At 30.5% G+C, this 13,198-nt stretch overlaps 1 protein-coding gene across 1 annotated transcript; it reads left to right on the top strand.

Annotated features, from left to right (window-relative positions):
* Positions 1-7,090: 7,090 nt before the first annotated feature.
* Positions 7,091-11,092, top strand: LOC111309921 (disease resistance protein RPM1-like). The gene has a single exon (XM_089748732.1). The coding sequence runs from the start codon at positions 8,081-8,083 to the stop codon at positions 10,928-10,930; it is 2,850 nt and encodes a 949-aa protein (XP_089604858.1). The 5' UTR covers positions 7,091-8,080; the 3' UTR covers positions 10,931-11,092.
* The last annotated feature ends 2,106 nt before the right edge of the window (positions 11,093-13,198 follow it).

The following is a 13,198-nucleotide window of genomic DNA, read 5'->3' as shown; positions in this document are numbered from 1 at the left end:
GGATGCAGATTATCGTGATGCTGTGGCTGCCATTATCTGCAGAAGAACTGACAACGTGTGGAAACCATGTATGATGGCGTTTTTTGCAGTCTATTGCGGATAGTCAAGGATCGGTTACTTAAGATGTGCCAAGCTACTTGGTGTTTCACTTAATTATCCTTGTTTAAGAATCACTTTTGAACTAATGTTATTTTTACCTGTCTTTGACTCTTTGCCAATGAATTGGTTGTTTCAATTTTTTGTGCTCTCAGCAAAATTTTCATACCTAAAACTTTTTAGATAACACGCAATTCGTGTATTTAGATTATATTTTATACGAAAATTACATGTCACAATTTATATATACACGAAAAATATAAAAAATATATATTTTTATTAAATTTATATATAATTTTTGTTAAAATTTTATCACGAATCAGTGTCATAATATTGCGTTTTAAATTGCCTTAAGAATCGACAAGTATGATCTCGTTGGATGCAATTCACATTCACATCAAAGACGCTTTCAAGGTAAGGCTAGAAAGGTTGGAGAGATGAAACTAGCAAGTTTGAGGCTAGAAATTAGCCCTGGGCTGATAATGTGCCATCTTTTCGTTTTAATGCATAATGTTTAGTACCGAATGCATTACTTTCTTAATGGGAAGAGGTAAAATAAATAAATGAAACAATGTTGGTCTTTCTGATGGAGATCAGAGCTCAGAGTCGTAGCCATAAATTAAGTTATTGTTGAACTGAATTCTTTTTTTTTTTTTTTTTTGGTTGGAATGGTTGAACCGAATTCAGCTATCTCATCTGTGTATAAACGAAATCAGAAAAAGAGAAACTGGTCTTTTAACGTTCTTATTAGATGTGACCGCCAGCCCAGACCAGGCTTTGGATTGGATTTTGATCAAGCCACTAAAAGTTGGGAGCTTCTATTTGCACTCAACAAGAATTGTTCTATACATCTAAACAATTATCCTTAGTGGAATTTTTCTTTTTTTTTTTTTTTTTGTCTATCGATAAAATTCACTTATTTTTTGTTTATAGTGCATCAAAAAATACATTTAAGAAAGTTTAAAGATTTTTTGAAAATGCATATCCAAAAAATTTAAATACTTTTCAAAAATATATATATGATAAAGTTTAAAATATTTTCGGATTTGCATTAATGCAAAAGCTTTTAGAAATTTTTGAATACAAAATTTCAGAGACTTGGAAAGTCATACAATAATGCGCTTTCATATGTCATATATTCACATATTCACGCAAGATATAGTTTATAGTATTTGATCCCATTCGATCACCAACAAAACTAAAAAAAAAAAACTATCTTTATGTTAAAAAAGATTATTTGAAACCGCTTATCTTCTTCGAAACTTAAAATTATAGGTTTTGATTGAACTAAGAATCCAATGAGGGGAAAGAAATCAATTTAGGGTTGAATTGGTTTAGGGGAAAGGACGAAGGATAGAAAAGAAATTGTAAATTAAGGGATGAGAGGTGTAGAGTGTAAAAATAAGTTTGTTGACTTTGAATTTGAGTGAAAAAAAATAATTTATGAGGTGTAAATAGAAATTTTCTTAAAAGTTTTAATTAGATTTGATCCAATTGGATCTATGAATACTTTTAATTCATACTCAAGTAGATTCAATCTAAGAACACCTCTCTAGTTCATATTCAAGTTGATATTCAAGTTGATCTGTCCTAAGAACATTTTTAGTTTGAATTCAAATTTTGATTTTTTTTTTCTTTAATAATGAAAACAATATATTTTTGGTATAATGAAAACAATATTGATATCTGAATTGATTGCTTAATTATACTTGATTTACAGATTGCTTAACCTTTTGAGATGGCTTGTCTAAGGGTGTAATCGATCAAGTTCGAGTCGATACAGTATCGGCTCGAACTTGAGCTCAATTCAAAATTCAAAACTCGATTCGAATTTAATCGAGTTTTATTTTTATAGTTCAAGCTCGACTTGAAATAAAAATCAAACTATTCGAGTTCGTTCGATTAAGTTTTATTAATATGTAAAAATAAGCTTGATTTTTATATTTGATAAAAGTTTGATTATTATGTTCGAGCTCAATATATTTTATTAATTAAAATATAAAAATATATTTAAATATAAAAATTCGATTAGGTTCGCGAGTTACTCGAGTCAGATATAAAAATATTCAAACTCAATTTGATTGATGAGTCGAGCTACTTGAGCTCGAGTTCGAGCTACTTGAGCTCGAGTTCGAGCTCGAGTTCCACTCGATAATAATCGAACTGAATTCGAGTTTTATTCAAATCCAACCCGAATAACTTACAAATATTAATATATCATTTACTCTCTTAGGCTTGTCTTATATTTCTTCTCTTCACTCTTTTATCAGCAAAACAAGGCAATTGTTGAATGAACCCTCTTTCCTGTTTTCTTCTGCATTCATTAACTCGTATATTTGCATCTTAATTCATTAATATTTCATTTTTTATTGGTCAATTTTAAAGCTCAATTTTTTAATATGCAATATTTTAAAAATATCATTCATTTGGCCAACAGCTGCTAAATTTTGACAAAATTTAGTATCTTAAGATAGACTTGTCAATTTTGACCTGAATATAAAAATTTTATTCAATTTATCTAAATCAGAATCTAACCTGATTTGATTATAAAAATTCAACAACTTTAATTAAACTTAATCAAAACCTGAAATGACTTGAAAGCAAAATGAGTTGAGCCTAAATTGGCAAGAAATTGAAATGGTTTGAAAAATTAACTTGAAATAATTTGAGATTAAATAAGTGTAATTTTATTTAAAAACATTAATTTAATAAAATAATAAATATAACATAAATAAAAATAATAAATATAACACAAACAAAATTTCATTAAAATTATTGAAAATATTAAATTAATATATCTATATATTTTCAATGTCAAACTAATATAAATTATATATATGTTATGTTACTTATAAAATTTCTTATAATTTATAATATCATTTAAAATAAATTATATATTTTTAATTATCATCGGTATACATATCAATATATCATTTAGAATAAATTATATAATCTCCTGTAATTTATACATGGGTATCAACTATCATATGATTTAGAATAAAATACATAAAACAAGTTATTGATTTGTGTATATAAGTTATGTTTATGTTATAATTATATTATTAATTTTTAATCATGTAATTTAGAATAAATTATATAATGAGTTACAACCATACTAAAATCCAAAATAATTACAATTATACTAAAAAATAATTACATATTAAATGTGTATCATAATTCAATATTTAAAATAATTTTTATACAATTATATTGAATATGTAATTGTATATTACAATTAAAATTTTAAAACAGTCTTAATATATTTATATTAAATAAAAAATAAAAAAACTATTAAACATGTCAAACGTAACAAATATATTTCGCATGTCTTGTATGTGTATTTGTATGACATGGTTTAATTAAACATATTTGTTATGTCTTATAAATATCAAAATTTGTGTCGATTAGGCTATACGTTTTTCTAAAACTCATGATTTTTTTTGTGGTTTTGGTGTCATATTATTATTTCATATTTAAATTTATAAAATTTAATAAAATTGCATACTTTTATCATTTACATAAAAATTAACATTAATTTAAAACATACAAATTATAAATTTTATTTTTAAATTTTTATTTTTAAACAAAATTATAATAAAATCGAATACAAACTCGATCAAATAATTTATTTAAATTTAATCTAATTTAATTCTAAAAATTAAGAAATTGAACTCGATGGCCTAAATGAAAATAATCTAAGTGTCAACCCCAAAATACCCTAATCAAAATAACCTAAATCAAACTTGGCCCAAATAAAAAATGATTGAATCATGAAGTAGCCTGAACTTAAAATGATCTAAATCCAAATAACCCAAAATTGAAATAACCCAACACTAGACTTATTTTAGAGTTAGGCTACTCGTCCCAGCTTAAAGGTGTGTTTAAGTTTTGAGAGAGTTTAAACAAAAAATAAAATCCGGTAAGTGGACTTGGGCATAATCTTTAGGCTTATTTAATTTCGGGCTAAGTCTTAGACAAAAAAAAAAGTATGGACTCGGCCCAAATAATTTATATATAATTAAAATATTATAATTATATAAGTATTTACATAAATTTTTATTTTAATTTTTTTTAAAAAAGAAAATTTTATTTTAAAAATTTTTTTGTTATATAAATTTAGTTTAATGGGTGGATGATTTATTTTTTATCCTTGGACCAGGAAAAAAATTTGAGACTCTAAATATCAAGTGGGCCAGGCTTGAGTAAACACATAAACTATTAATACTAAGCATCCGAACTAAATTAACTTGACTCAAACCCAACCATGTTCACCCTATTGATAGCTCTACTTAACGTCATGCTTAAGTGTAAAAATAGTGGGTTCATTTATCTTTTTGGGCAATAGTTAAATGGCTAGGTTTAAAATATTTTAAAAATATCATGATCTAAAAATTAAATTTTAATTAAATAAGAAAATCTATACTACCTATCAAAAACTACCCCTAAAAGGTTAATTTATTGACATTTGTCAATTTATAATTGGTTGCTTTGTTAAATTAATCTTTATTTGTTTGTAACGTTTGGTTTATAGGCATTTGTTGATTTGTGATATTTTATGCAAGTGCACAGATCGTGCAAATAATAATAATAATCGAAGTAAAAGTATTGTTCCCATAAAGATTAGCTAAGAAGTCTAGACTACATACCTATTATTATCACACTCTTATCTAAAGTTAATTCATTCGATTACAAGAAATATCACTAAGCCAATCTCAACAATAAAGTAAAAACAAAGAAGAGAAATAGACATAACCGAAAACGTATTTACTAAGTATAAAGGAAGCATACATGAAAACTTAAGTAAAATAGTAGCCAATTTGCATTGATTGAAATCAAATATCATTGAAAAGTAAATCTAAATTATTGAACATGAATTAGAAAGCTAGAATAACAACCAAACAGCAAGTGAAAGCTTAGAATATAAAACTTGAGCATAACCAAAATTAACTAACACTTAATGGAGTTAACTAACTCTCTAACTTCCAAAGAAAATGTACTTTTAATCCCACATGAATTTGATATAAACAGAATCTTAGCTGCAAAATCAACAATGAAACATGAATTAAAACACAATTGAATTGAGATTATTCAAGAGAAATTGCAAGCAAAGATGAAAATTCTAGTAAATCAAAACTAACTTCAAATTCTGGAATTGCAACAAATTTGAAATGAAAATTTAAATTCACAGTCCTATAGTTCAAATAAACTAAAATTGAGTTAAGACAACTTAGATCTATAAGTTAACTACAAGATCTAACAAAGAAATTAATCAAAATAATGTATTTACAAGCTAAATTAACTTCCACAAAAATCAAGTGTAGAAAAGGTAAAAAACAAAGCAATTGAGAGAAAATTAGCCAAATAGCATGTAAAAGCATGAAATTAAAGGCAAGAAATCATAAAACTTGAAGCAAACAAGTAAAATAATAAGTGTAAATGAGATCAAGAATCAACAAGCCACCTAGCATAGAGAAAAACCACCAAAAGTGCTGTCACCACTTATTGCCTCCTCTACTGCCATATTTCCAACTGAAATTTGATGATTTTTAGAAATATTTGCAAAATTAATTTACAATCGAAACTTTCTAGATTTAGAGTAAAATGAATTGAGAGTTTTTAGAAAAAATTTTTAAACAAAAAAAGTAAGAAATTATGGAGATCTGATATGAAAACCACAAGTAGTTTAGTCCTAAAAATAGCCAAACAACATTGAGAAACTAATGGAAAAGTTTGTAAATGTGCAAGAAAACTTAAAGAAAATTAAATTGCTTTGTTTGAATCTTAAAATACATAAAAATAAATTCAAGAAAAGTAAATTTTGCTGAAAAATTAAAGCAATATTCTCTCAAATAGCCTTCTAAAAGAACAAGAAGGAAACTATTTGAGAGAAAATGACAAAAAAAGTAAATGCAAGAAATGTAAATCTTAAAATATACTCCTAATCTAACTCTCTAATCTCTTCTTATTTTTCCTCCAAGGCTGGCCACTAGTCCTATTTATAAGACAAGGATGATGTGTTCCAACCAATCAAATTACAAGAAATAGCCAAATAGGATGCCATTTAAGCTAGATATTTCCATGTCATCCAAGTTTGTTTTATAAGCTTCCTAGTTTGCTTCTTTTCTCTTCATCTTCAAATTGTCCTCCTTTGATCCATTGAGCTCCAAAAAATCATAATTATTACCAATAAGAAGCTTCTAAAATGGCACATTAGTTGCAAGTTATTAGTCTTCCATTTAAATCTAAGAAGAGCCAGCAATTTTTTTGATCTCCACTTGATTTCATCCAATGGTTAGCTTGAATCCTTCTTTTCCATTTGGCACCAAATGTGTAGTTTCCCTCTTCAAAATTCAGCCAATAAACAATCACCTAAATGCTAAATAAGCCATGAAAAATTCCAAAAAAATTCAACTTTAATGCTAGCTCCAAAACCGTACCTATTGCATTGCCTCCTATTTAGCTTATGCAACTTTACTACAAAAGTAATAAACACTTAATGAGCTAGAAAGCCTAATTAAACAATGAAAATATGAAGACTAAAGCTTGAATTGAAGTTCCATTAAGGCTTAACTAAACAAAGGAAGTAATGAAGAAAAGATAGGAAAAATCTACTAAGAATGGCATTGAAGCAAGCTCATAGTAGTTCAGCCAAATGATGAATTTTTGCATCAAAATGCATAAGAAATTACTCCAAAATTGTATATATATTTTTTATATTTTTACTTATACATTAAATATCGAAGCAATTAGAAGTATTTTTGCCATAAATTTTCAAATAAAAAGCAAATATTTACTACGAAATGAACAAAAAAAAAATAAATCACTAAAATTTCAATGCAATAATTTGTTAATTTATGATAGATAGTTTCTTTAATTAGTCCTCATTTATTTATAGATTGGGGTTAACATATTACACATTTGTTTGCAACCTGGGTTTAACACATTCTTTGGATTTTAGTTATTTATTTATATGAAGGCCTGGCTTTATATGTTGTTTAAAAGATTGGGCTCATAATTAATTATCACAAAATTTTTTAATAGAGTTAAGGTTATCTGCAACCTGGGCTTTAGGGTTTGTATCTTTTTAGCAATGAATTTTTTTTCTAAGTAGTAAAATGTTGGCCTCGCTTGTAGCAGCTTTTGATAGACGTGAAATACCTATCCTGTTCTTTTTTTTATGCTAAAAATAATGATCACAATGCAGCTTTTAGTTGTAAATTGCAAAATCCATTTTCACATGTAATTTTTTATTATGCATATTTTAGGTTCTAGATTCCTCTCAGCTCTTCTCTTTCCATTTTTCTTTGTTCATGTTTGTTCTTTTTGCTATCATTTTATTTGAAGATGTGTCCTGTTTTTTTCCTCATTTTCGAAAATTTGACTTCAACTTTTTTTTTTTTTATGTATTTTCCTGTGAGGTTTAGATTGTTTTCATTTGCCAATGTTTTGTTTTTTTTTTTTTTTTCTTTTTTCAGTTTGATTTAAGATGGGTTGGATTGTTACGAGGATTTGTGTGTTTAATTTAGAGCATTTGTTTTTCAATTGTATCTTTCATATTTGGTTCTTTGCAAAATGCTTTATGATGATTTTGTTTAAGCAATTTGTTGAGCTTATATAAATTTTTGAAGGACCAAAATTCAGCAATGTGGGCCACAACATAATCGTTAACAAAGAAGATATTTCCAAATATCGCCGACTACTTGGAATGAAACTACCTCTACCAGTCAAAGTCTTTGTTTTAATGCGTTGCACTGATAAAAGTTCCGACTTTTTTGTGGTTTTTTTTTTTTTTTTGTTTCTTTGAATTCTGCGATCTATGTTAGTGGTCGGAAGGAAGCCGTCCCTCTAAACTTTTAATTACCAAAAAAATTTCTTTGTTTTAACTAAATTCATATCAGTTTTGCACACCCCAACCTGATGTTGTTTGTTTTAACTTCCAATCTTCAAAAATCTATCCAAGAGAAATTCTGACAGAAAAATTTATATGGCTGAGGTTGCTGTGAGTGTGGTTATGGACAAGTTAGTTACCTTGCTGAATGAAGATGTGGAACTGCTAAGAGGTATCCATGAAGAAGTTGAAGACATTAAGGTTGAACTGGAGCTCATTACATGTTTCTTAAAAGAAGCAGATGCAAGAGCTGTCAGAGAGGATAGTAACAGTACTAATGGAGTGAAAACATGGGTGAAACTTGTAAGGGAAACAGCTTACAGGATAGAAGATGCCATTGATGACTATATCCTTCATGTAGGAAACCAGACTCATGACCGCCATGAACAGCATGGTACCATCAAGGCTTATTTGTTTAAAGTAGCTTCTTTCCTGAAGGGTATGAAAAAGCGTCATGAGATAGCATCAGAGATTCAAGCTATCAAAAGATCGGTCTGTGAAATTGGCCGAAAAAGAAAAAGATATGGCTGCAACATCTCAGAAAAAGAGGGATCAAGCAATAATGCTGTTGCTGGGACTAAAATATGGCGTGATCCTCGAGTTGGTCTCCAATTTGTTGAGGATAATGCACTTGTGGGCATTGATTCTCCTAGAAATGATTTGGTATGTAGATTGATATCCGGGCCATCCATACGCTTCGTCATTTCACTTGTCGGTATGGGAGGCATTGGCAAGACCACTCTTGCCAGGAAAGTTTATGAAAACCAAACTGTGATTGAGCACTTTGATTGCCATGCTTGGATCACAGTATCTCAATCATTCAAGGTGGAAGAGCTCTTAAGAACCATGTTGAGACGATTTTATGAAGCAAGGAAAGAGTCGCCTCCCAATGCAACTGCTCAAATGGATGAAGAAGAGCTGATTAGCAAATGCAGAGAATATTTACAAGACAAGAGGTATGTTGTTGTTTTTGATGATGTGTGGAACCAAGATTTTTGGCGAAATATAGAACGTGTTTTATTAGATAATAATAAAGGTTGTAGGATCATGATCACAACAAGAAATGCTAAGGTTGCAGAATTTTGTAAAAAGTCTTCACTTATTCACATCCATGAGTTGAAACCTCTGCCTCTAGAATTGGCCCAAGAGCTCTTATATAGAACAGCATTCCAGTTTGATCTAGAGAAGCAATGCCCCCTTGAATTGAAGGAGTTATCTTTGGACATTGTCAGAAGATGTGAAGGGTTGCCACTTGCTATTGTAGCGATAGGAGGTCTTTTATCAACCAAAGGCAAAGATGTCTTACAGTGGAAAAACTTGCATAATAGCCTCAGTGAAGAATTTGACAGCAACCCCCATCTTACATACATAAAAAAGATTCTTTGTTTCAGTTATCTTGATCTACCTTATTATCTCAAATCATGTTTCTTGTATTTGGGCATGTTTCCAGAAGATCATTCAATTAGTTGTGGGAGACTGATTCGATTATGGATTGCTGAAGGTTTTGTGAAACGAAAACAACATGCCACATTGGAAGACGTAGCAAGAGAATACTTAATCGAGCTCATTCATCGAAGCTTGGTTCAAGTTGAATGGATTGATTCCATGGGAAGAGTTAGAGAATGTCGAGTTCATGATTTGATGCGTGAAGTCATTCTTTCCAAATGGGAAGAACTGAATTTGATTCAAACTTCCCCAAAAAACTTGCTCAGTTGTAAGGGCATAGCAAGACATATATCAGTATATAAAACACCAAATAATTTTCCAGGGAGCACTAGTAAGTCACAAACTCATTCTATCATTGTCTTTGAGGTGGAAGATTTACCTGAATCTCTTTTCAATATATTGTCCACAAATTTCAAGTTCTTGAAAGAAATAGATTTTAAAGGAGTCCCCTTGAATTATGTGCCAGAGGAGTTGGGTAATTTGTTGCATTTGAGATATTTGAGTCTAAGAGATACAAAAGTGAAGATGCTCCCAAAGTCCATTGGTAAGTTGCATAATCTTCAAACTTTGGATCTAAAACGTTCTCTTGTACGTGAGTTACCAGCTGAGGTGAGCAAGCTTTATAATCTGCAGTTTCTTCTAGCTTACTATACAATTTATGATAGAAATTCCAATCTTGATAGTCGCAGAGGAGTCAAGATGAGTAACAGTTTTGCAAATTTAGTGTCTCTGGAAAAGCTGTTTACTGTAGGGATGGAAACACATGAAGGGGCTGAGTTTTTTGTTGAGTTGGGAAGGTTGAAGCAGTTGAGGAAACTAGGAATCTCTAAGCTGAAACCAAAACATGGGTTTGCTCTATGTACGGCTTTAGAGCAGATGAACAGCCTTCAATCATTAAGCATTTCCTCTACAAAAGATGATGAATATCTTCATTTGCAATCCATGTCTTATCCTCCGATTTTCCTTCGAAGTCTCTGCCTACGAGGACGATTAACAAAGCTGCCAAATTGGATTTCTAAATTGCAGAACCTAATTAGAATTGGTTTACACTGGTCAAGAATATCTGATGATTCACTTAAAATCCTAGGAGTTTTGCCTAATCTATTGAAGTTTCAGCTGACAAATGGCTATGATGGAGCTCAACTGCATTTTGAACATGGATACTTTCAGAAACTCAAGGAACTAGCACTTCGTATGTTGAATGGATTGAATGGGTTGCTAATAGATGAAGGAGCATTCCCTTTTCTTGAATGGCTATCGATCGGGCCAAGTCCAGACTTGGAGGAGTTGCCAGGGACTATTTGTCACTTGAATAGCCTTAAACATTTGACATTTCACAACATGCCAAATGGTTTTGCTCGAAGGTTGCTACCTATTGAAGGACCAGATCATTGGAAAGTTGAGCATATACCAAATGTTGTTTTCTATTGCACCAATGGATCAATGCAATGTTATGCCTACAAGCTTGGCGACCAACGCTTGTTAAAAGTCCTGCGTTGAAGGAGCCAAGTCCCTTTGCAGTTTCATCACTATTGTACGTATGTTGCACCATAAGATTTTACAAGAGGTTTTGGTTGTTAGTAATAAACAGTTCTTTAACTCCTAAGTAAATGGTAATTTGGCAACAAGTATATAAGTTAATCAAGCATGTTAACTTAGTGCTGATTAATATGTTCTCATAAAGTTTATGATTTTGTTTTAGGCAACAAGTTTATTAGCATGAAAACATCAAAAGTAATCAAACTAATGATGTATATAATCCTTGAATTCTCGATGTATTGAGAACAAATCAAATCATATGGTGCTGTTTCTCAGTCTTTCAAGTGTTTCTGGAACCAAGATAGAAAAGATAGAGAATTTCAATCCCCAAATCATCTTGTAGATAGGGGTTCATCAATTCAAGGACGGTAGATTGTTTTTTATCTTTTGTTGAACAAGTAACGGAAGGTCTGTTATTGCATGAAATAACATATTTATTTGCTTGGTTCGATTCAACCAAAGATCAAGTGGCCATGTCTTTCTGGATCAACCTAGCCATATTTGGCACCAGCATTATTGTATCAATGTTATTATTGTTAAACTTAAATGTGAAAGTGAAACTGAGTCTATAGTATTTTGGGATAATTGATTACTCAACATAATTTGGTATCAGCATTTGAACTGAAGTCCGGAATTTGAGTATCTGCAACTCACATCAAACTTAACGTAAGTTTTTTTGTGACAAATTTAGACGGTAAATAACTATACATCTAAGGATGGTCCAACCGAAAAGGAATTTCTCTTTTATTTATATAATATATATTTATACATGTACTTATATAATTCAAGTTTGATGAGCTTCCTCTTTCCAATGTTTCACTTGATGTGAGAGGAGGATTCTGTTGGTGTTTCTAAGCATAAAGCTTATGCTTTCGATTGAGGTTTTCAGCTCTTATGCACCCAAAAAATAAAAGAGAAAATATATAAATATATATATATATATATATGACGAATCAACTAATACAATATAAATTTTTACACTGTATATATGACGAATCAATTTACACAGTATATGTATATTCTCCTAAAAAAGTTTTACACTGCCCTCTTTTTATGTATACACTGTTACCAAGAGAGACTTCACTCGCCAAATATTCAGAATTTACATCTGGTGAATCACTACCAGTTTTCCACACTGGAAACCTAAACCATAGCTTAAAAGTGAGGAAACAATAAGGGCAAAAACAATAATTCGACCATGAAATTAAAACTAAAATCAGTTGCTGATTACGTATCAGATGATTGAATAAAGGCAATCCGATTCAAATATTGTCAGAATTACAACTGCATGATCCCTTTTAGAGGAAAACATGCCAACAACAGATTAGAAAAATGGGTGGGCAAGCTGCCAACCAAAGCAGAGGAAATTTCTTTCAAGGACTATACTAAACGACCCTTTGCTTGCTATAGGTTCATAGCTGAACATATTGCCTGCTTTAGTAAGACCATGCACATAGATTAAAGTTTTTTTCTCTCTCTCTTGCCCCCATAAAGCCTTAAAACCATTCGAAGTGGTTGTATTTTCATACTTTCAACCTTCACAGAGCAAGAAAATTTTGGACATGCAACCAAAAAACCATTACAAAAACCAGTACTTCAAATATACAGAAGAGTTCATTAGTATGCACATGATAAATTCCTAAGTACAAAGCAACCAAGTAAAAGGGAAACGACAGAAGGAAGTAGCGAGGCCAAAAATACACACCATAAGAACATTCAATTTCCATCACATTAAGAGAAAGGCCAGTTGCCTCCATAAAGCCTTAAAACCATTCGAAGTGGTTGCATTTTCATGCTTTCTACCTTCACAGGGCAAGAAAAAAGAAAGGAAAAAATAAAACACGTCAGCCCTCGATATATAAAGCCAGCCAGACAAAAACAAAAATGAAAACAAAGAATCTGGACCAGTTTTGTTAAGGCATGCAAAGGCACAGCCCCAAACTTCAACAGCACCGCCCAACCCCTAAGAGGAGGCCTCTTTGATGACGCACAGTGTTACGGTGTTTAAGCGCACATCTTTTTGGAGCAAAAGATGCTAAAAAGGATTACATCAATGAAGTGTCTTTTCCTAAAAGTTATTTTATTTGTTTTTATTTTAAAAGTCAGAAAATGAATCACATCTAATCTCCATAAATGATTAAAAAAGGTAATAAAATATACTTTAAGGGTGTAATCGAGTCGAGTCAAGTCGATACAGTGAAAAGTTCGAGTTCGAGCTCGAGCTCGACT

This window comes from Durio zibethinus, chromosome 19, assembly GCF_047325235.1.
Source record: "Durio zibethinus cultivar Kanyao isolate XHJ-2024 chromosome 19, ASM4732523v1, whole genome shotgun sequence".
NCBI lineage: Eukaryota > Viridiplantae > Streptophyta > Magnoliopsida > Malvales > Malvaceae > Durio > Durio zibethinus.
The sequence above is the reverse complement of the archived record's forward strand: the minus strand, read 5'-3'. Positions and strand labels throughout refer to the sequence as shown.